Genomic DNA, 25,076 nt, shown 5'->3' with positions numbered 1-25,076 from the left:
TCTTGGTTCCAAAGTGACGCCAGGTAATTTACTCACTAACTTTTTAAAAATAACTAAAGTGATTGACGACTCACTTACAGTCAGGAGCCAAAAGTTGAGGAAAATTCAAGTGGTCTGGTTCGATAAGAATTGTGCTCAGTCACTAAACAAACTTAAACTAGCTTTAGATACCAAGCCCAGAGACATAGTAAAAATTAGAGAGGAGCGCCACAATTATAAGATCTCACTGGCCACCAGGTACAAACATGAAATGAATTTATGGGCACCTATCCTGACACGTTATTTTAATGCTGCCATAGAAGATAGGCATCCACCAACTTGGGGCCAGTCTATTATCGTACCTCTTTACAAGAAAGGCCCCAGGTCAGAGGCACGTAACTACCGCCCCATCTCGCTTCTGGACTTGTCAATTAAAATTCTTAGCCGAGTCCTTTTAGAGAGACTGGAAGCCTGGGTTGAGGAAAATAACATCTTATCCCCAGTGCAGTACGGGTTCAGAAGGGGGATGGGAACAATGGAGCAGTGAGTGAACCTGGAACTAATCATTAGTAAATACACAAAGGCCAAAGAAGGCAATTTATTTTTGTGTTTCGCTGACTTAAGCTCGGCTTTTGATCTGGTGGAACATTCGCTCTTATGGCCAGTTTTACTAGAAATGGGCGCCCCTACTGAAATTATTTACTTCCTGGCCAGACTCTATGAAAACTTGTCCAGCAAAGTTAGATTCTGTACTGCTGGCGAATGCACACCTTTCTTTAGAATCAACAGAGGCATTCGACAAGGATGTGTTCTTGCCCCTCTTTTATTTTCTTTGTTCATAAATCATATTGATCAAATCCTAAGAACAAACCAAGCAGATGCCCCCATTATAAACGGTAACCCCATTCCAATCCTTTTATACGCAGACGACGCGGTCCTACTCTCCCAGACCCAAAACGGTCTGCAATGTCTAATTAATAAGTTTCAGACCTTCATAGAAAATAGAAAGCTGATAATCAATAAAGGAAAGACATTTATATTTTCATGCGGAAGGAAGACAAGGAAGAATAGGACCTTTTATTTAGATGGGGAGAAATTGGAAGCTGTAAAAAAGTTCTGCTATTTGGGTATTACATTTTCAGGAGATGGAAGGTGGACTAACGAACAGGAGAGCGTTCGTTTTAAAATGGTCAGGCATACCAGTAGCGTTTTTAGATTCGCGGCCAAATTAGGTGGCCGTAGAATACAAGAGATGGTGTCTATCTATAATTCCAGATGCATATCATCAGCCTTGTATGGGGCAGGGATATGGGGCTATCATACTTAGAGTGGTAACCACATCCAGTATGAAGCGAATGCCTTCTTGAAACGACTGCTTTGTGCTCCGGCCTCAAATGAGTTAACACATAGGGAAGTGGGCTTAAACTATGCTAAGGACCTGGCTGCCCTACGCCCCCTGGCCCTATGGCGTTCAATGTGGTCAAAAGAAGAAACAAAATTCACTCAGGAGGAGGAGCCAAGCTCGCGTCCGAGATGGCCGCGTTTTAGCTCGGCTCCGATCACTCTCCTGACTGCAACAAATATCCTGTACTTTATCCTGCCCCGGGAAGTATTCCACGATGTGCAGTGGAACGACGATAACTCACAGGCACTTACCGTTTGCTCCGGTGATTCCTGGGTGTCACGGATCCTGAGTTACGTCCCTGTCTGCTTCGGGGCCTCCGGAGCGGCCGGGCCTGGCACTCCTTGGCGGCGCCCGGGCTGGACGAGGCGCGGTGGCCGGCCCTTGGTGGTGGTGTGGAGTCGGTCGGAGGGGCCGATGTGCTAATAGACCGATTGCGGCCTCCCGGGCCTGGTCCGGCGGTCCTGCGGCCTGGTGTTGGGGAGCTGACTTCCATGGACGGGGTTAACCGTACATCTGGCTCGTCTCCCCTTTGTTCTCCGGCCCGGCCATTTTGAGTTCCTCCGCCCGGACTCGGAGAACGGTGCCGGCGGCGTGTGGGGTGCCGGCGCATCGCCTTCTTCTGGTGGCTCCCCTTCCTGCCCTGGTGGCACTTCCGCTGGTGGTTGCCGGTGTCCTGTTTTGCCCCGCTGATACCCGGGCGGGGGTCGGTGTTCGCAGCGGCCCCGCCGGGCTCCTAAGATGGCGGCCGGCCCCATGATTCTCGGCCTTGCGGGGACCGACGATGCGGGTCCGCCGCGCGGCACGTTTGCTGAATACTGTAAAGGTGAGCCTACACTTCGCGACATCCTCGCCGCCCTGCGCTCCTGGGGGGCACCCATGACCGCACCGACCGCTATCCTGGAGGGGGGTCCCTTTGTTGGGCCTGCCGGACCCCCCTCGGTTTGTGCGGCTTCATCCCTGTTGTGTGCTGCTGGAACTTTCCTTGGGGTCGTGGACCTGGAGGCTGCTGTTGGTGTGGATGTACGGGGGTCCGCTGCCCTTCTTCGTCCTGTGCCTCCTTCTGCTCCGGAGGTTCCCCGGCTGGATCCCGTCTGGACCGACCTCGATGGGTCTCCTTTGCCTCTTTTGCCTCACATGGCCGTACGAAGATCCTGTGACGGTGCCGCTGGACCGGCTTTCTCCGTATTCTCATCGGAACTTTGCCTGCTTTGCCTGAAGTGGTTATTGTACTTTCTGGATCATCCGGGTCACGATCGCTACAACTTGAGTGTATTTTTGATTCGACTCCCTGTTATTCACCTCCTGTTTTATGTGATTTGGTTCCTGGTGCGCTGGACGATTACAGTTTGCGAAAAACGAGGACAGGGTTGAGCTGATCTTGCCTCTGTGGACTGTTATTTTGTGGTATGGTTGGGTGATCCGTTCATAATTGTATGATTATGTTTGATACGTCTTTACGTTCCTGGAGCTTATCCGTGTGTTTATTATCTTCCCGTGGGCTCTGAGTATTTTCGTGCGGGGGGGTGGGAGCTGAAGGGGTTTTGATTATGTGGCTCCTCTCCCGCTGTTTTTCCCTGTTTTCCCTTCCCCCCTTTTTAATCTAAGTGATTCTTTCTTTCTTATATTTCTCTATATTTCGGGTTCTAATTAGGGCGACAGGCACACTGCTGGGGGGTAGGCCATAGCCTTCTGCAGGGGTGCAGGGTGGGCTGTGCGGGGTGGTGGGAGGGTCTGTTTATTGTATCTTTCCCTGTTCCCCTTTTTGGTTCTATGGCTCTTATGTATCCCCTAATTTCGTGGCGCGGTGTCGGCACGTAGCCCCCCGGGGTGTTTGTGCTGGCATGGCCCTTTTGGTATGTCTGCTGTCACGGTTTACTACGCACTCATTTCTCCTGTTGCCACTAGTTCCATGTGCCGAATTAGTATTGGGTGCTTTGTTAGCCGTGGGGGGCGTGCACTGACGCTGCGCCCTCACTTTCCCCCTCCCCTTTTTTAATGTCCCCTTCCTCCCCTTTTTTCCCTTTCCCCACCCCATTTTCTTTTCCTCCCTTGGGTTGTTGTAACGGAGGGCTTTTAGTTTTGTAAGCGTATTTTTCGCTGTTTTATTATTATGTGCCCTGGTAGTGGTGGGTGGGTGCTGAGCAGCGATTGCGATTGTTCTTGATGTGGGACTCACGTTCTGCCTTTGCCAAAATGTATTGCTCTGTTGGTCTTTTCCTGTATTCGAGACTTCGGCTTGCTCACGGCCCACCACGGCCCTCCGGACTTTACAGATTGTCATTATCCTGTGACACCCTTTTTTCTATTATAAAATTAACCTACTTTTATCCTGTCCGTGATGGCGACTTAGAGACTTGTTGCCTTTGCCTTTCATATGAGCTACTTAGAAATCCTGTTGTCTCTTCTGTATTGCCTCGTATGTCTCTTAATTGTGGTGGCCGGCCCGGTGGGTTGTAGGCCCGTATCTGTGCGCGCCTTCTGTACAATAAAGGTTTAAAAAAAAAATTCACTCAGGATGTGATTATTGACTGTTTAAAGCTCGACCACCGCTCAAATATACCCTGGTTATGCCATATTCAATCCTGGTATAAAACACTCTATGATTTTGATGTTTTCAGAGAACCCACCATGGGGGCAGGTCTATCAAAAAAAAAGCTTAAAGTCACCTTCCTGAACCCTAAAAGAAGCACCAGAATGACAGAATATGTAAAACAAAGTACGTTCAACTCTTACTTAGAGTACAATGTTAACGAAGGCTTTCAGTCATACCTTACTGTTGTTACCAAAAGCTCTCATCGCTTTGCTTTAACTCGCTTACGCCTAGGAATTGTGCACCATCTAGTAGCATTCCCACTGATCAAGCAGCATGGCTCATGTTTATGCCCCTGTGACAGCATTTCAAAGCAGAGTAGCTGTCATTTTATGTTGTTTTGTAAATTTTATATTCCTTACAGGAAATTTTATCTGAAACCCATCTTTTTAAAATATGATATACGTAGCACCAAGAAAGCAATGCAGATGATGTTTAATTTAGGGAGCCCAGACATTTGTTTCCATGTGGCTACATATATTTTAAAATGCATATTTGTACGGAAATCAATCATTGTATGAATTTAATACATGGTTTTAACTCATATGCACTTTATTAACATTAGTTTGCACATGTATTTTAATATGAAGGCATACACTGTTTTTAACCTATACGCACTTTGTTATTGCCATTTTGCACATGTACTTGAAAATGAGTATTTTACATTGTGTTTGCCAAACTTGTACATTTGATTCATTCGGCTATCGCATTTTATGATTGTTGTGCCATATCAAATCGTCAAGACACTTATCTTTTATGACAAATGTTTTTACCATGAAAACTAAATCCCTTGTTACGCGCCCCCCAGAACCAATAAGGAGCACATTACGCTGTATTTGATACTTGATAAATTAGGGTTTGATGTAAAATTCATGATGCACATGCAATTTTTATTCTGTATTTGTTGCTATATGGTTATATTTATATATACCGAATAAAGCACTTTTGAATTGAATTAAATTGAAGAAACAGTATAGACGGAAGGAACAGGTAAGAAAAATGAAATCTGCAAACAAAAGATAGCTAGGAAAAAAGAAAAGATAAAAATACTGATGAAAGCAAGGTATAAAAGCGAAAGATGGCACGATGAATGAAAGGTGTTAAAGTGCAAAAACGATTAAAAGAAAGAAACAAAGAAAGAAAGATACATAAAAATAAAGATAGTGAAATTAGAAGAAGAAAAGTAAGAGGGAAAACTTTTTTTAAAAAAAATAACAAATGGTGGGTCAAATAATACTAAGAATGAATGAAAAAAAGAAACTCAAAGAAAAAAAAACGAATTCACTCCTCTTCCTCGCTCATTCGGGAATCGGGAAATGGAGTGGTGGGGGTATTTTATTTTTCTGGCTACTCCCTTGTCCCTTACACCCAGCAACTCCCAACACCTATCCCAAATTCCACTCACCAAAAAATGCAAACCCAGCTTACAGTTATTTCGGAGAATAAAACTCTCACGCCTAGATATCTCCCCCGTCTATTTTGTCTGCATGCAAAAGGTCTATTCTTAAGCAGATTCCTGCTACGGAAAAAGGAACCCAGACACTAGTGGAGAATCCGATTTGCACATATATCCTGTCTCATTCCTTTCCATAACCCCATAACCATGTACGCCTCACAGGAGCCTGCTGCAAAGTACAAAGGGCTTGATGTACTAAAGTATTTTGCAATGGACAACTAAACAAAATAACAAAATCATATGGTATGCCACAGCAAAATTCATTTTTGCTATTTGCAAAAGCTCTTTTATGAGTCAAAAAGTGTTTCGGAATCAAAAGGATTTGTATGACCCCATTCGAGCCACAATTAGGATGGGGCATGAAAGGCGCACGTCGTTCTAATTCCGTCAAAAAGGTCACACGTGTCCAGCCACATATGAAGGAACAGTTCAAATACATCAATAATTTCTGCATCATCTAGCGTGTCTAGTGGAAATGTAAATTGTATGAATTGTTGTCTTTTCGGGCATTTTTATGTCTTCGTGCAGTTCCCGTTAGGACTAGTTTCATCTCGATGTTATCCTGCGTTCTGAACCATAAGTAAATACTGTGCTTAAGATTTCACCATTTACACATTTTGTATTCAACAGTTCCTGGGAACAGAATAAAGACGTGTTCACTGTCCTTTACGCCATAAAGACATCTTGCAAAAACCTTTGAAAAGTGGGCAAAATATGTAAGTTTTATCAAATATACTAAAAGGAAGATGCTAAATTCTGGAAATACAAAGGGGAGACTGCATATGTTTATTGGTGGTGATTTCATTTTAAAGAACGGTGAGATAGAGTTTTACCAAGACTGATAAATGTAGACCTCCTGCTTTCTGCTTCTCTAGTGAATGACTTCACAGTTATTTATCCACACTGATGGTGTGTCTGGTCCTTTGTGGATGGCCGGAGGTATACAGTATGAGCAGACACCAGGATTTCTTATTGTTCAAGATAAAGCGCCACTCTGTATTACTCTTTTTCTACCATTGTGCATAGAGGAAACGATATATTCGGTATGGCCTATGTTGACATTAGTAACTTTAATGACAGAACTGTGACATGTTTTAGCTGTTGGTGAGACAGGAGAATGCAGAGCTGAGGGATAACTGCGAAGAATGAATGGGTAATATGCTATGAACTTAAACTGCTGATAAAGCGACACAACCTGACAATATGTGGAGATTGGGTGTTTTTTTTTCTCGCTTTAGATAATAAATTGTTGCAATTAGTCCATTTTTTAATTATAATAACGCATTATAATGGTTTCTAGATACCCCTGTTGTGTTTAGTGACTTCTTTGAACTAAGGGAGGGGTTGTCTAAAACATCTCAAATAAGGTCACTGGCAGACCTAACAGAGTCTCTAGCCCAGCCTGACTCCATGAAATAGCCTACAGGTAGGTCGGTGAGACGAAGTGCCTTACCGGTAAGGTTGCGCTTCACATAGAAACTTCCTCTGTTCCAGAGGGCTGGCGCTGACCCGTAGCTCCTTTACAACCACCTGGGCAGGAGTGTAGTCTGAGAATATCTCACCAAGAATCACCTAAAAAGAAAAGACAGGCAGACAGGATGAAGCAACAGCAATGAGGCGAGAAGACACAATATCTTGAATGGCATTCTCCTGCCAATGAAATAGTGTTCCCTCGGTCTTGTTTGGTAGAAGGTGGTTGTATAGCAAAAACAAGAGAACTTAATAGCGCTAAAAGCTGAAGCCAAGTTTAGCCCTGGTAATACTGCCTTTAAAGATACACAGCCCGTAAAATAAGAGCCCACTAACACTGAGCACAGAGACAACGTACGCTGCACACAGACGATGGAGAAAAATGTGTGTTATTAGAAACAGCAAATATCTACTGGGCTAATATTCCAAAAGTGATGCCCATTCCAGAGTGGGCCATATTTCCATTGCATTTCAGACTAGGCTCTACACACACCCCTCTCAAAACCTTTCATCTACTTAATCTATACCCGATACTTCAAAATGCCCCATCTCCCTCTATCTCTAGACCTCTCTCTGTCTCTATTTCTCTCTTTCCCATTCTCTTTCTATCCCAGGCCAGCCTCTACTCTTATGTTTGTTTATTTGAAGACTTTTCTGTTTCATTGGGGTCTTGGGCACAGCTCAACCACTTTCTTGTTATGCATCTAAACAGTAATTCCACCCTCAACCAGCACAAAACAATCCAATGGCAAGAGCCGAGAGTTCTTGTAAGATGTACAGACCTTGCCAAACCAGCCGTTCCCAATCTCCTGCAGATAGCTGAGGTCCTGGCGGCTGAATCCTGGCTGCTTCACCAGACCTGAAAAGTCAAGGGACAGTTTGTTAATAGCGCCACCGGACCTCATTACTCTTCATAATGGGTGTCCACAGATATGACGACCCACCATAAAGTGTCCTTGATCACTGATGGAAGCAGGTTGATGAAGGTGAATGCCATTTGGGACATTTCTCAACAGCTTCCTGATTCTGAATGGCTTGGAGAACTGCGGATGAGTCAATCACTTGTTGGACTTGATCTAGAACTGATGTGACTGACTCGCTCCATCCCAGGCCTCCAGGCCTTTCAGAGGCATCGGCCTTTGGAAAACATCCCTCAATACACCAACAGGCCAACTCACCTTTGGCTTAGGTGGTTTTGGGACTGTGGCTATCCTACGAAAACAACCAACTATTCAAAATTAGTATTAATATGCAGATTGATGAGCATGTAAGCCTTTCTATAGAGGCTGTGGTTGTAGTCTATTGTGAGTGGAACATTAAGTAATCTAGTGCTTTCTTAGTCTTTGGACAGATGTTCCTCTCGTAACAAGGTTACACTGCCCTATGAACCATGGGGACATTGCATGCTTCTAAAGAAGGCTCAGCAAAGTTATCTCATTTAAGCGATGGGCTACCATCCTTCGGTGCAATTTAAACTGAAGTAGCATTCTTCTCGTGAAGGAAAATGGCTACTATCTTTTATTCCTCCAAGCAATTAAGTAAGCTTAGGCTCACCTGATTCTTTTCTGACAGATGTAGGGTTTTTCTGCTATTAATGATGAGTGTTTGCTTATGATAAGTGCTCTTGCAGACAGCTCCAGTGGTTGTCTCTATCAGTGGATGAGTCGTCCATGCTCTGCTACAAACCACACTTACATAGGCTTTCTCCTTTGAAGGGTGTGTTTTCCATTTTGATTGTCCATATGGATTATGGAGTGTTTATAGCAGAAGAGCCTACTAGATTGTATTAGTGACCATACGGCAACAAGACAAACAGAAATCTAGGCCCATTTTATAGAGGTCGCTGCAGAAGCTTGTGCGGCCCCTTCTGTATTACAGCTAGACCTGTTGCACATGTTGCACTAGCGCTATCTCAAGAGGGCATTCCCTCATTTGCAAGGGAGCATGGCCCGATGCAAAGGGGGGAATCGCTTTACCTCTGCACCCGTGCCATATTATGGATGTGGGCGCAGAGGTGAAGAAGCTGTCAGGAGGCGTGCTGACAGTACGCCCAGAAACATGGTGCACTGTCAGTGCGCCCCTTGATTGAAGCCCTCTGGAGAGGGTCATGGACCTATGGGCCCCCCAGACATCCCCTTGCAGATGGGTGCAGTCACTAACTGCACCCACCTGCAAGAGGATCTCTCTCCCCTCTATTAAAGTGCAGTCCACTTTGAAGCAGCCACTCCGTGTTTCACTTGAATGCACTGCCCCCAGGCACCATGGTACAAACAGGGAAAGTGCGTCCTATACCTAATAGTGCCGCTAGTGTCTATTCGTGGGCTTTCCTCCTTTCACAAATCATTGTTTTGTAGTTCAGTTGGTTTTATTGTTACCAATGAATAAATACTAAAGAAAACACTGGTTTGTTAAAAGAAATCAGTGATAGAAAATATGGTGTCTTGCTAATACGGGGTATGAGCTAAATTACCCAAGAGAACTCCTAGCAGAGAAGAAGCATTGTGTTTCCAACCATCTCTCTAGGATAATTTCATTGTTACTCAATCAACATACATGTCAACTCCCAAGTTTCATTCTGAACGGATTCAGTTCACTGCACTCCACATCCACTACGAAAGAACTGGCAGTAGAACTGCCCTAGTCACGAACAACATACCAACAGAATTTCATTTATTCAGAAAATCATGGTGGAAACTGAGTGTTGACATTGGAAATGATGCCAAATATGAAATTTTTACATTTGGATTCTAGTGAATGAATGCATGGAAACAGGGCATGAAGGATAGATGACTTCATATAGCTGTCTATATGCATTTGAACTTTGTGAGACACAAGATGTAGCAAGAAGATGTAGAGTGATTCAGATGACGAAAAATAGAAGCAATTAGAACCAGTGAAAGATGGAAAGACAGAGAAGATGGAATCTCTGATGGATACAGCAAGTGATGGGCAGGAGAAGGACATACAGGGGTGGAGCTGCTGGAAGCGAGTACCTGACTTTGGAAGCTGAGGGTTGGGGTCAGGAAGCGACACCTCGGAGAGGGGGAGAATATACACATCAGGAATGGACTGTGAAGAGGAGGTCTCCTCGGCAGGTGGGGTGTACTCCCCTGAGAACTCCTCCCCATCCGGGTTCTCAAATTCCTGGAAGATAGAGAGGAGGTTCGAGAGAATGTCCACTCAAGGAGATTATGGGGAAAGGTAAGCAAGGGGACAAGGGAGGGAAAGGCAGAGGGAGGCAAAAGGGGAAGCAAATAACATCAGAGAGGGTACAGAAAAACAGGACACTGTAAACAGTATCATGGAACAGCAAGAAAGTAGAAGAATTGAAGAACTGTCTCGAAAATAGAAGAAGAGAGTAACAAGACTAAAGTAGGCTATGAAGAAAAATAAACAAGCAGTTTGAATTGTAAGGTCCAGAAACTTAAAGAGAACTTTCCTTGTCAAAGTGGCAACATTTTGAATGTAAAATGATGCAAGCCTTTTAAATGAAATATTAGACCTCAAAATTAAGTATCTCTTGGTTAGTTTAGCCAGAGGTGAATATACCTAATTTGTCTATATATATATAGCTCAGCCTTTTTCTGCCTGCGTTTTATTAGTCCCTCACTCTTTAAGAATGCAACATAAATGTGCTGTTCACCAACGATGTATAAGGGTAGCAGAACAATTATTGCTTGTCATCTGCTGTCAACATCACGAATGAACCACAATATTTTTATTGTGTCCCATAACTCCCTAACACTTGCGTTTTAAAGATTAATTTATATCTTGAAATAAAAAACCACTCATTTTTTTTTACAAATCCTGGTTTATGAGAAAGAAAGAGAGTAAGAAATAAACAAAAAAGTGGGACATGGACCCATCATAAAATAAATAATTAAAGAGAAAGATGGGGAATAAAAAGTAACAAAAAAGAGAAAATAGATAGGAGAAACAAACAAATAAAAAAACAAAATATACAAAATATACATATATTCACTACAAAAACAAAGGCTAACGTGACATTAACAGGTGAAAATTTCAATGACAACGTGACGTTTTAAACTCAAAAACCCACTGAAATTCACCAGTTATAGTTATCTCAAGAAACTATAACACGTGCCCCAGGTAACTATAACTCGTGCCCTGGGTAACTATAACACGCACCTCCACCATGTACAGCCTTATAATAATTATGTTGTTTTAAATGATAATGTCATGACAATGGGCACAGCACTGAGTCCACCTTTTTGGTAATGACTGAACATCTGAGACAATACCCTTATTTTATTGGACCTGAGCGCAGCTTTTGAAAGGGTGTCCCCCTTTATCCTGGTTTATAGGCTGGAGTCAATAGGCATGACAGATTCAGCCCCTAGGTGGCTTCGCTCCTTTTTAAAAGACTGCACGTTTCAAGTGTTTTTCATCTAACGTGAGGTCCCAAACACAAGCCTTGACTTCAGGTGTCCCGCAAGTATCCATTCTAAACTCCTTTTCTGTTCAACATCTATGTTCGTCCTTTGTAGACTTACCCTGTTTTCGTATGCCGATGATACTCAGATCATCTTAAACCTATCCTCGGCACAGAGACACGATACATCTTTACAGCATCTGGGGATGATGAAAATTGCGGCTTGGTTGTACCTAAACTCACCTAAGCTTAACAGTGATAACACCGAGCTACTAGTTCTAGGCAACAACTGCTCCATTTGGGGTGCCAAACACTGGTCGGAATTTCTAGGGACCCCTCCCACCCAAGTATCTAAAGTAAGCAACCTGGGCTTTCTTTTTGATAAGCTCTCTATGAAGCCACAGATAGCTAAGGTAAAGGCCACTTGTTTTGCAGTCCTTAAATGGTTGAAGAAGAATCTGTGGCGTATTCCCTTAGCGGATCAGCAGACCGCAATTCTGGCATTGATCATTTCTCACCTGGAGTACGGCAATGTGCTGATAAGTCATCTATACAGAGCCTACAAATTGTTCAGAACACCGCTGCTAGACTGCTTTACCTCTTCCCCAGATATGTTGCTGTTTCTCATTTGTTTAAAGAACTTCATTGGTTTAAGGTGGCCAAATGATTTGAATTCAAAGCACTATGCTATATATTCAAGGCTAAATTTGGCCTCGACCACGCTACATACAGGAACTAGTATCTCTTTATCTGCCCACTCGGCCACTAAGATCCTCGACCCAGTTTGTGTTTGGTGTTCCCATGTTTCGCTTAAACCGGATGAAGGGCCACTTATTCACCTTCTGGGTCCTAAGCTCTGGAACTCTCTACCGAATAACTTAAGGAACTGTAAATCATGTCTTACCTTCCGTAGGATGTTGAAAACTTAGATATTCTGAACCTTCTTTGTAGAACAGCAAATATATGACCGCCCTCGGGCACCCTCCCTGGTGCCTGTATTTAAATGAAGGGTAGGGACAAGCAGCCCCCTCCCTAAGCCAACAATAGCCCTGGTACCCCATCCTCCGTGGCCAAAACATATATTTTAAGGTGAGAGGGAGAGCAGCCTCCCTACTTGGACTACTATGTGACCCGGGGACTCCATCCCTCAGGGGCCTGCTATTTAATAAAGGGGAGGGGGGCGTACGGCACCTCCCCAGTTTGTGCAAATCTGGCCCCAGAGGATGGGGTCTCCTTGGCCCATTAGTGGCATAGGGTGGGGGACATATGCACCCCCTTCTTCCAAGTACTCGGCCCTGGGGAATGGGGTCCCTGGTGTCAGAACTGGCTCACGGGGTGGGGTCACACTCATGCTCCTTCCCCAGATACTTTTAAGAAAGGCCCTCGGGGTCTAATATTGAACTATAAAATGCTGGCAGGCATTTTTGTTTTAAAGCAGTGACCCAATAGGAGTCTTGTGGCATCGCAGCTTTTTAAAATTGTAAATATATATAGTTTGGCCAGGGGGAGGAGGTGGAGGGGGAGTCAGAACAGGGCCTGGGGGCATGGTATCCCTACCCTGTCCTCTTATATTTTATGTCAAAATTAAACTCAGGACAGGGGACTAAGCCTCTGGGCCCTGTAATGGATGCCTGTACTTTTTTCTCATGTTTCAGGCAGCCAATCAGAGCACTCGTTCCTGTGGGAGCCTGAATCACGTGTGAGCAAATTGCCCCAAGAGAAAAAAAGCCCCCTGGGACATTCAGAATGCTCTATTTTGAAAATGTGGGTTGAGGCACTCTTGTGAGAATCCCTCGAACCCAACTGCCAAGAAATACAAATATTTTTCAACATTAATTTCTCAAAAACTACAGAACGGATTTACACAAAATCCCAAAAAGCATGCTTTCTGGACCAGGATCTAGCTTCCTGCCATGTTTTGGTGTTATACTGTTCAGCAGTTTTTGTGGAATTGCTTTCCAAAAAAGTCAATGGTAATTGCCTAGAGAACTTTGATTTTGGGACACCCCTTTTTTCTTGACAATCCACCATCTAAGGTGCTTATATACAAAACATAGTAATTGTAAGTTATAAAACAACACTAGCCAATAGACTTGTGGAAAATTCCTGCTTATGAGGCATCTACAAACTAAATTAGCCAGACCAACAGAGAAGAAAGGAAGGAGAAAGAAAAACGACACTAGGGGGCATATTATCAAGTAAGGGCGTTACATTATCGCCGCTTTTATCGGCAGGGAACTGCTGATGAAGCGGCGATAATGGGCTTGATAATATGCTCTATGAATTCCAATCGAAGCCCATGTTAGATGTCTTCACATCTAACATGGGCTTCGATTGGAATTCATAGAGCATATTATCAAGCCCATTATCGCCGCTTTATCGGCAGTTTCCTGCCGATAAAAGCGGCGATAATGTACGCCCTTACTTGATAATATGCCCCTAGAATCCTGAGACAAGGCCAACAGACACTCCAAGCGGGTGATAGAAGAGTACATTTAAGCTTTGGAGAAGGTATACAATATTAGAAATGTGTGAGGTTGTAAAATGTGTATACTTTACCTTACTTCATTTCAATAGAATTTTCTAGTGCAAAACACAAAAGATTTTTGAAGGAAACTTTCTGGCAAAAATCTACAAGTTTGAGTTTTTTCGACTTTCTTTTTAAACTATGCAAATTGTCGATATCCTGAAACTTGGTTGACATCCTTACTTGTTATACTCACATGTATGTGCCTATGGCCCAGTTCACCCAATCCCCACCTCCTCCAGAGAGGGAATGTGGACATTACTTAAAGTTAGTGGAAACAATAAAATCCTCTGCAAATTGGAGGATTTTCCATTGATCCTGCACTCTAAATGAAGTCCCAGCTCTCTATAGAATGCTGGATATATCACTAGAGTGTGTTACTTATCTTTTCACTACTTGAAGTATGAATCTGTGTATGCTAAAGATTCATGAGTGATACACATTGGGCGTTAAGTATGAAACTGGCTCTTCAGCCGCAGAAGTGGCCCTGCCAAATTGGTAGACTTTGTACAATGAAGAAAGAGAAATCCAAGTTACGGTTGCCAGTGGTATTTGCAAAGTGAAAGTGGACAATCCAGCATACTGACAGGGGAGAACCGAGTCAGAACCGAGTCAAGGGTATGGCTCGGGTCTAAGAGCCTGTGCTCAAGCCGAGCCAAGGAAATGTTTGCTTTATAAATCATGCAAAAAACATTACATAAAATATTATAAAGTCTCTTCAGCATTAAAAAGAACATTTCTTTAACATGTAGCAGCTTTGACATCAATATGTCACACTATAGGTTCATTGAGAGGTAATAAAGAAAGCAGGGGATTAGAGAAACATACTTTTTGCCTAAAATCACACAGTTTGTTTAGGCGGGGAAGCTGGGATTAATTCCAGGTTATCTGGTTTCACATTGTACAATCAGCCACTAAATGGGTATCTATGTGTCTCTCCTTTTTACCTCAAATGTTAAAGCTTCGTTTTTTACTTTTTGCACGAGGGTAGAGTGAGGGTGGCAGTCAGAAGCCACATGAAAACTCAGCTCTCTTTAATTTCGAAGTTCCAAGTGGACCTCGAGCCGAACCAGAGCCCAGCATCTGGCATCAGTTGGCTCGAGCTTTTAGCGGCTCGCCCACCTCGATTGCAATGTATACATCAATACATTGTGACAATTAAATGATTTCTAGCTCATGAATGTTGATGAGTTACTAATTCACGATTTTAATGATACCTCTGGCCTTTTATCCATATCTTGTTAACATTATCTATCAAGGGCTCTCTCGCTCTCACTATATGTTCCTTCCTACCACCACTGCAGTCCAACACAATGGCTGTAAAAGCAGCCTCATTCCTCTGTCAACTACATACACACTGGCTGACTTTATATTTTTTTTTAGCAAAGTTGCATAAAGTGTTCGATTTTAACTCTTGGCCAAAGTTTCAAAGTTTGTTGGTTTACATTGGTCTTTGGTATATTACCAGAATATCATAGCCAGGAAATCGACAAACAACATATTGTGAAGGTTAGAATGCATAGGCAAGCATAGATTAACTATGCTTAACTCCACATGCATCTGCATTGACAAATATACATCTTCAAGGTACACAGATATCAAGTTCAAAATACTAAATCTATGTTTATACTTTGGAAGTCGATATTCTGGTTACGATATTTTTGCAGCACGAGGTTTTTGTGCTCACATTCTGCTCTGCATGCAATCTGGCCTTCGTCCGAGTGTTTTTTATCTATTACAAGATAATTTTCAACACATACCACTACAAATTTCAGTCACACTGAAAAAAGTATGTAGGTTTATTCTCTGCAAGATAACTTTTTGCAACTCTTTTCTGAACAAATTGGCAAAAAAAACGTTTTTTCCCCCCAAGTATGCGTTATGCAGAATCATTTTGTTAATGTTAAATACGATATGGGTGACATAAATTGCCACATAAGTCACAGAGATAAAAACCAAAAAAATTCTCTGCTACCTTGACAAAGTTGCAAAATTTCCCAGAGACCTCACCGAAGTAAAAAAAAATGTGCACAGTCCTATTACAAATGTAATTTAAAGCCCAAATTAAATTAAAAAAACAACACATATCAAATGCAAATAAAACTTTTCGCTCTACTCCGAATCTGGTTTTTTTCAGTAGCTGCGTCCCAGTGATTGGCCCACACAAAAGAATCTGGATTAGAGTTGTGAAGAATTCCACGGCAGTGTTTCATTTTGGCCCTAATATAGTTAGAAACAAACTCTCATTTTCACATTGTATGCTTGTGTTCAGAATGATTTTTGTAGAACCACTTCACCAATATGGAAATGAATGAGATAATTGTGATGTCTAAAGCCTCAGCCATAGAATGTGGTCGCTTTGTTTACACTGCAGATCATTCCCTGTCTCTATCAGTGGGACACTTCCCATCTAGTCTCAGTTCTGTCATTCACACAGCCAGTGCTTGGGCCATGTCTAATGGCCCAAAGGTGGTAGAACAAGCCAAAGAAAGTAGATCTTTCACAGAGGGTGTTCCTAAAACAGCCCCTTCATCTTAACAGTAGCGAGGGGTAAGAGGAATGCGTGTATAAAAAGATTACATGGAGGGAGCCAGAGTTAGCTAGTTTGTACCCCAAACGGACACCCCAAACTCTAAATTGCAGCTGGGTTCGTACACAGCCAGGTAATTACATTTAGTGCTTAGATTGGCACAGTCAAGCAGCTATATGAGATTTTTGGACCCACCAGCTCAGGGTTCTGCGAGGAATTTCAGGCAACTCCCCTTATCCGTTAATTTCCTAAACCCAAATCTTCCAGTCCAGGCCAAGCATGGCCCATTCCGTTCCAAGAACTCTGCAGAGACCAGGCACACGTGGAATTCATGACCCTCCTGCGTTGTCTGTATATTTTTTTACATGTTTTAGACTTTATTAAGTGAATCTGCCTCAGCTATTCTGAAGGTCAGATGCGTCTGATCCCTACTGAGCTGTATTACATGTGCCAACATCCTTTTCAATTCTCCGTCCTGGCAGCACGGTTGATGGTGGTCCACTTAGCTATATCTACAAGTGCGTGGAGGGTGGAGCCTGATAGGGTCTGGACAAATCACACTGACATGTGACCCCTTAAATGTGCCTGGGACAGGTAGAGTTTTCGGGCGAAAACAGTAGAGGTGTGCCCTCACGGTGTGTCTCCACAGGGAAAGCATGTGCCGCTTACTCCCTTCTGCCTCCCAGTCACAAGAGGGAGATGGCCTTCTCAGTTAGGGTGCCATTTGTCATTTAATTTATGTTCAGCGATCCGGTGTTACGGATGGTTGTCACTGCCTCAATTCAGGAAGGACCTCAAGATCTGGCTCTTTGACTGAACAGCAGATCTCCCCACCCCACAGCGCCTTGAGACCCTAATGGGTGATTAGTCTCACTCTACAAGAAACCTGATTTATTGATTGATTGAGGTTGTTAGAGTTGGTGTTTCAACTCAGCCTCCATTTTTTCTGAAATATCATTCAGAGCAGCAGAGACTGATCTACAAGGTCTGGCCGTAGTGGTTCAGAGCAAAACATAGATGACCCTAAAAGAAGTCAGAAACAGGCGGAGGATGTGTGCTTGACACAACAATCAGTCTGACTTCTCTATAACGTATAATAGCTTTTGTGCGTGAGTGTGGACCAATGTTGCATCTTTTATTCTGGAAGATTGCGTGCTTAGAAGGATACAGGTTTGGAATACTGATGAGGGGGACGACCTGGGTTGTAATCCTGTCTAGTCCGCATGACAACGACCTGTGGCTCTGTGTCCCTTGGTAAATCACATTAGTGCCATGTTCCTCATTTATTGTGCCGCCAAAATATTGGAAGAAGCAGCTGACATAAACACTATGTATAACTAACAGGCAATTGTATTTTCAATACTTGTTGCTAGTCTCGGATAGGAGGAGAATAACAGAACGGTCATGAAGACTCAACTCCATCTTTACCTTCCTAAGCTCTGCTGTACCTTTAATGGCCTCGTACCAGTAGCGCTCAGAAGGAGTACTGTACTTTTAATGGTGTGAAATATGCTTCTCACTGGGGTCGCAATAGTCCAGCCTACTTTTCATGCTCTTTAATGGGACAGCACTTAGCAAAAAACTGCTATGCTTTAAAAGGCACATTACCACACTTTCCCCACATTACCGCCACACTTATTTTATAGTACTTTTCTGCAAGAAAGCTATTGTTTTAATTGGAGGGTTTGGATTTCTCAGAAGGACTTCTATACTTTTATGGGACAGTACAAACATTTCTCTCTGCGGATGCTTGTCTTTTAATGCGGTACAAAAGGGGGTGGTGATGGACGGAGCATCTGAATCAATCAAACACTCACACCCAGTCAAAAGATCTGGGTTTAATCCATCACCGTTCTTTAGCCCACTCTGCCACCCCAGTTCAGACATGGCTATATGCAAATCAGTCTGACCCTGTGCCTCATGGGAACAGTCCAGCCCGAACTGCCAAGCCATGTCTTCCCTGGACCGGAACCAAGCTTCCGAGGACCGGTTTCTGGCATTCCAGCCGTCTTCAGCCCGGCTTGCATGAATCCAGTGGCAAAGTGAGCAAGGGACTCACGTCTGAGCATACCCTGCCACACTTATGGCGGCCAAAAGCGGTACAAAAGGGGGTGGTGATGGACGGAGCATCTGAATCAATCAAACACTCACACCCAGTCAAAAGATCTGGGTTTAATCCATCACCGTTCTTTAGCCCACTCTGCCACCCCAGTTCAGACATGGCTATATGCAAATCAGTCTGACCCTGTGCCTCATGGGAACAGTCCAGCCCGAACTGCCAAGCCATGTCTTCCCTGGACCGGAACCAAGCTTCCGAGGACCGGTTTCTGGCATTCCAGCCGTCTTCAGCCCGGCTTGCATGAATCCAGTGGCAAAGTGAGCAAGGGACTCACGTCTGAGCATACCCTGCCACACTTATGACGGCCAAAAGCGGTACAAAAGGGGGTGGTGATGGACGGAGCATCTGAATCAATCAAACACTCGCACCCAGTCAAAAGATCTGGGTTTAATCCATCACCGTTCTTTAGCCATGACTGTCTTTTAATGGGCAACGCAGACTCATTCACAGTCTGTAATACTTTTAATTGCTCTGTATCATTACTTTAGGTTTCGTCTTGAAAGGTGCAGCCGCTTGCAAGAATGTTTTTTTACTTACAGAGGACTCAGAGGCCGCCATGTGCTTGCCATTGGTTGGCTTTATTGTCACATTCATTTGCTTGCTTTTCATAAGCTGGCTTGTGCAACGTTAATTTTCGCTTCTTTTTTTTGTCTCTCCCCTGGAGAATGACCCAAGTTTTTGTGTCCTTCAACTGCTCCCTTAATGGGCTCTACTTTTTTCTTTTTGTCTAAGCACCCGACTTGAGTGGCTGTCTTTTACAACAGTCTCCCTCATGTACTCATCCTCCGTGTTGGTTCGGGTCCCAAATTCCCCGCCCTCCATGTTGCTTCACCCTCCGTGTTACTTGCTCCCTCCCACTGTAGTCGAGACCTGCTGGCTTTACCAATGCTTTCTCCTTAGAGCTGTTTTAAATTTAATGAGATAGTACCAACCCTTCTTAAAATGTATGCATGCAATTAATGGTACATGATGTAACTATATAGCTGGGCTACTGGGGAGTCTCCACATTACCCCATAGGATAGTCCTTCCATTGACCATTAGGGATGGAACAGGGTCAATGACAACTTAGGCAAGATTAACATATAACTGGCACATAGACCATGCCTACATCTCCAGAAGATCTTAGAAAGGCTGAGGTCTTGTGCTTTTCTGTTGCTCTCAATGCTAGAGTGTGGAGGAGTCTCCAGGAATCCACTGAAAGTAGGTCACCATTCCAGGCTGCCTGCACTGAGTCTTTGCACGCTGCATTCTCTGGTGGAGCACTGCACAGACTAAACTCGACTAGCACCGATGACGCGCTCAGCACCACCGAACACATGCATTTCCAGACCCACACAGACCTTAATTCCACCCTCAGAGGCACCCTCGTCTACCGACCCACTCCGGACCCCGCCCCCAGCTCAGCGACTCCATCGCCGACTTGATCAGCATGCACGCCCTGACCTCCACCGTCTATATCCTCCTCGGAGACCTGAACTTTTACCTTGAGAACAACAACGACAACAACTCCACAACCCTGATCGATAACCTCGCCAACCTCTGACTGAAGCAACTCATCACAACGCCCACCCACTCACCCGGCCACACGCCCGACCCAGTCTTCTCCTCAAGCCTGTATGTCTCCATCAGCCACACCACCGAACTCCTCTGGACCGACCACCGCTGCATCCACTTCGCCTTCCAGAAACCTACCACCCACCACCACACCCAACAGATCCCCCGCCGCTGCTGGAGCAAAATCACCGAAGACCAACTACACGCAAACCTTGCTCTCAGCCCACCCACCGAACTCTCCAACACCGACGACGCTGCCCACAGCCTCAGACGCTGGATCGAGGACTGCGCCAACACCCGCGCCCCGCTGAAGAAACCCACCACAGAGACACCAGCAAGAGGGCCAGCTGGTTCACCCCAGAACTCCTAGCCTCCAAGCAAGCCTGCCGAAAACTAGAGAAGAAATGGCACAGTGAACAAACTCCGGACAGCCATGCAGCACACAAGGACGCCATCTGCAACCACCACCACCTCATCAGGGCGGTCTAGAGGACCTCCTTCAAAGATCGCCTCGACAACAACACACACAATAGCAAGGAGCTCTTCAACATCGTGAAGGAACTCTCCAACCCCAGCTCCAACACCAACGACATCCTGCCGTCGCAAGCCCTGTGCGACTCCCTCGCCACCTTCTTCCACCGCAAGATAGCAGACATCGACGACAGCTTAAACACCCAGCCAGCCAGCAACACAACAGACCCTCCGTACACCATCGACCATGACCCCCTGCTAGCCTGGGCCAGCGTGAGCATCGATGACACCACAAAGACCATGCGCTCAATCCACTCCGGCTCTCCATGGGACCCATTCCCGCACCACGCCTTCAACAGAGCAAGCAGCACCATCGCACCCCACCTGCGCAACACCATCAATCTCTCCCTCGAGACCCCGACCATCCCAGAGATCTGGAAACACGCCGAGATCTACGCCCTACTCAAAAAACCTAAGGCAGACCCAAGAGACCTCAAGAACTTCCGGCCCATCTCTCTGCTCCCCTTCCCGGCCAATGTCATCGAGAAAACCGTCAACAGACAGCTAACCCGATACCTCAAAGAAAACAGAATCCTGGACCCTTCCCAGTCAGGGTTCCGCAGCAACCATAGCACCGAGACTGCCCTCATTGCCGCCACCGACGACATCAGGACCCTGCTGGACAACCGCGAGACCACATCACTCATTCTCCTAGACCTCTCTGCCGCCTTCTACACCGTCTGCCACGGCACACTACGCGCACGCCTCCACGCCGCAGGGATCCGAGACAAGGCTCTGGATTGGACCACCTCCTTCCTCTCCGGCAGAACCCAGAGTGTCCACCTCCCCCATTCCGTTCCAAAACCTCCAAGATCATCTGCGGCGTACCCCAGGGATCCTCCCTCAGGCCGACGCTGTTCAATGTTTACATGGCCCCGCTCGCACACGTAGCCCGACAGCACGACCTCAACATAATCTCCTACGCCGATGACACTCAGATGATTCTCTCACTCACCAAGGACCCCATCACAGTCAAAGACAATCTCCACGAAGGAATGAAGGCCGTCGCCGACTGGATGAAGACCAGCTGTCTGAAGCTGAAATCGGACAAGACGGAGGTCCTCATTCTCGGCTCCAACCCTTCAGCCTGGGACGACTCCTGTTGGCCGACTGCACTGGGGGCAGCCCCAACACCCACCGACCATGCACGCAACCTGGGAATCATCCTCGACTCAAACCTCTCAACGACCAAGCAGGTCAACACCGTCTCCTCCTCCTGCTTCAACACCTTCTGCATGCCCAGCAAGATTCACAGATGGATCCCGACAGATACAAGAAAGTCAGTCACCCAGGGCCTCGTCAGCAGCAGACTCGACTACGGAAACGCCCTCTACGCGGGAGCCCTGACCAAGCTCATCAAACGACTACAACGCATCCAAAACGCCTCGGCACGACTAATCCTCAACGTACCACCCCACTTCACATCACCCCCCACCTGAGAAACCTGCACTGGCTCCCCGTCAACAAGAGGATATCCTTCAAGCTCCTCACCCACGCACACAAGGCACTCCACAAGACAGGCCCAGCCTATCTCAACAGACGGCTTTCCTTCTATATCCCCAACCGCCAGCTATGCTCCGCCGACCTCTCACTTGCCACCGTCCTGCGCATCTGAAGAACAACCACCGGTGGGTGATCCTTCTCCCACCTTGCCGCCAAGACATGGAACACCCTCCCACTGAGCCTACCACAGACCCAAGACCTGCTGACCTTCAGGAGGGTGCTCAAGACCTGGCTGTTCGGTCAGGAGCGGACCTCCCACCCAGCGCCTTGAGACCCTCGCGGGTATGTAGTGTGCTTTACAAATGATTGAGTGATTGATTGATTGATTGATTGAAACTCAAGAGGTTTGAGCTCTGGAATTCGCAAAATGAACTCCACCTTTGGTGATAGGTGTACAGAAAGTTTGAATCTGTCTGAAATCACGCATATAGCGTACACCGCTGGAAAAAGTGCGTCAGTGGTGGACAGTCTAAAAGTAAGCACTGAGACCATGTCCATTCAGTGTCAGTCACCTGACACAGCTGGGGCTCAGAGGATGGCAGAGAAAAAGTGGGGGTTTAGCAGTAGCACAGTCTAAGAGCAGCCAGAAGATGGTACAAGACACAGCGGTGGCCTAGCTGCGGTGCAGTCTGTGAGCAGCCAGAAGATGGCATGAGACACAGTGAGGGCCCAGCAGCAGTGCAGTCTGTGAGCAGCTAGAAGATGGCATGAGACACAGTGGGGGCCCAGCAGCAGTGCAGTCTGTGAACAACCAGAATATGTCATGGACAAAGCAGGGAACCAGCAACAGTGCAGTGTGTGAGCAGCCAGAAGATGTCATGGACACCGCAGGGGCACAGCAGCAGTGCAGTGCGTGAGCAGGCAGAAGATGGCATTAGACTCAGTGGGGGCACAGCAGCAGTGCAGTCCGTGAACAGCCAGAAGATAGATGGCACGAGACAAAGCAGGGTATACAGGAGCAGTACATTGTGTGCGCAACCTAGGATGGCACGAGAGACAGCAGGGGCCTAGCAGCAGTGCAGTTTCTGAACAACCAGAAGATGGCATGAGACACAGAGGGGGGCAGCGGTAGTGCAGTCTCTGAGCAGCCAGACGATGGCACCCCGGGACATTGCTGCAGCCGGCCCTAGTGGGGTGGGCTGTTCCCAGGGCCTATGTAGGGCTCCTGGAGAGGGGCCACGTGGCCCTACTCCCATATTCTTATTTGCCCCGGGGGGCCCATGACTCTCTCACCATCAGTTTGTGAAAAGCTTCAGGGAGGTGGCTGCGTCCCCCCCCCCCCACATTAATTAAAATGTAAAGCCCCAAGGACCCAAGGAGGTGGCGGTCCCCGGGACCAGAGGGAGTTCGCGCGACCCCCCTCCTTATTTTGCCACATATTCGCAAATCCACCAGCAAATCCACCAGCCTCCGTCTGAGGCAAAATAAAATGAAAAAACCTTTTAAACACTGGCGAGGTCCATGTGGGATACCCCCTCCCCCCCCCCCCACCATGTCTGGGGGGTCAGGACTGCTTCAAGCCGAGTCCAAAGATGGCTGCCAAGACTTCATGAATGAAGTGTTGTCGGCCAATCAAATTTTTGTAGGATATGCCTCTGACACTGCATCTGCAAGGACTCTCGTCCCCAGAGATCTATATTTTTTCAACTTTCATTTCTCTGAAACTACTGAACAGATTTACAAAAAAATCAGAAAAAGCATGCTTTCTGAACCAACATCTAGCTTTCTGCGAAATTATGTGTAATTCCATTCAGCAGTTCGGGCTGTAGTCGTGTTCAAAAAATGAAAAATTCCCATAGACATAGCATGGGGAAAACATGTTTTGGGGCCACCTTTTTTCTCAGCCCCCGCTTGACGGATCACCCAGATACTTCCAACAAAGCAGCCAAACCAAAAAGGGGACGTTTTGCGAAAAGTGAAGATTCATCAAGCAGAGCCAAAGTTATTGGCAAAACTAAAAACACTTTTCCTATTGAAACTTTGGTCCTAACTATAATTACCTACTGGCTATGGAGAGAGAGAGAGAGAGAAATAACTAAGGGAGAGAGAGAGAGGGTAATAACTAAGGAAAAGAGAGCGAAAGAGAGTCTCAAGGCAAAATAAGTAAATAATACAGTCCAGGATAGAAAAAGCAAGAAATGGGAACAATGGGAAGGTATAGACTGGAGAAAGGGTTTTGGAACACAAAAGAGAATGGTAACAGGTGAAAACAAACAGAAACTAGGAAAAAAGATATAGAGATAGACAGACAGAACTAAAAGTATATAAGCTAGAGATATCAAGGGAGAGAAACTGGATGCAGAAGAGGAAGGAAGAGAGACAGGAAAGGTAGAGATGGAGACTAAGAAAAAAAAGGCAGAGACTGGAATAAAACAGGAGATAAAGAGGAGAAGGGCAGAAAAAAATTGATGAGCAGAGAGAGACTACCCGAAAAAGTAAGGGAAAGAAAGAAACAGGAAAGTGCTAGCGTGTGATGTCAGAGGCAGAGAAAGAACGAAAGGAGTGCTTAATTACTCTTTAAAACATATCACGTTGGCTTAAAATCCTTGCTTAAAGCACTACTGAAAACTAATTTTCATAACTTTCATTTTGAGGGAACCCTCACAAATCTATCTTCGCCCTGCAAATTAGTGATCAATACAAAGCATCACCAATACAGTAGATATCGAGAATGTATGACTTTACAACGCATACTTTTACCACGCATGCCTTTACAACGCTGTATTTACAATGAATACCTTTACAACGTATAGTGCTTTGGGGCGCTGGATAGTGAATAGTTTAATTTACTATTCCAACTCCCGTCCCCGTGGACACTAGGGAAGGTGTTGGACAGTAAATTAAACATATTCCCTATCCTAGAGCGCCCCCCAGCGCAATGCGTTGTAATGGTTTGCGTTGTAAAAGTTGCGTCGTAAAGGCACTGCGTGGTAAAAGTTGTGTTGTAAAGGATGTAAACCGATATCGATGAAGCCCAAATGTATGATTAGGATGTGTCGCATTCCGTGTTGTCTCCAG

The 25,076-nt window shown here is 45.4% G+C and overlaps 1 protein-coding gene across 1 annotated transcript in view; it reads right to left on the bottom strand.

The window, feature by feature from the left end:
* The window catches only part of LMTK3 (lemur tyrosine kinase 3), a 207,777-nt gene that overhangs the window by 130,332 nt on the left and 52,369 nt on the right, over positions 1-25,076 (bottom strand). The window contains exons 4-6 of the mRNA XM_078650948.1: positions 9,894-10,044; positions 7,683-7,759; positions 6,884-7,002 (exon numbers count right to left, since the gene is read on the bottom strand). Of these exons, the coding sequence (XP_078507074.1) occupies positions 6,884-7,002; positions 7,683-7,759; positions 9,894-10,044 (347 nt within the window). The remainder of the gene's footprint in view (positions 1-6,883; positions 7,003-7,682; positions 7,760-9,893; positions 10,045-25,076) is intronic.

The sequence above is a fragment of the Lissotriton helveticus genome, chromosome 7 (genome assembly GCF_964261635.1).
Source record: "Lissotriton helveticus chromosome 7, aLisHel1.1, whole genome shotgun sequence".
Taxonomy (NCBI): domain Eukaryota; kingdom Metazoa; phylum Chordata; class Amphibia; order Caudata; family Salamandridae; genus Lissotriton; species Lissotriton helveticus.
The sequence above is the reverse complement of the archived record's forward strand: the minus strand, read 5'-3'. Positions and strand labels throughout refer to the sequence as shown.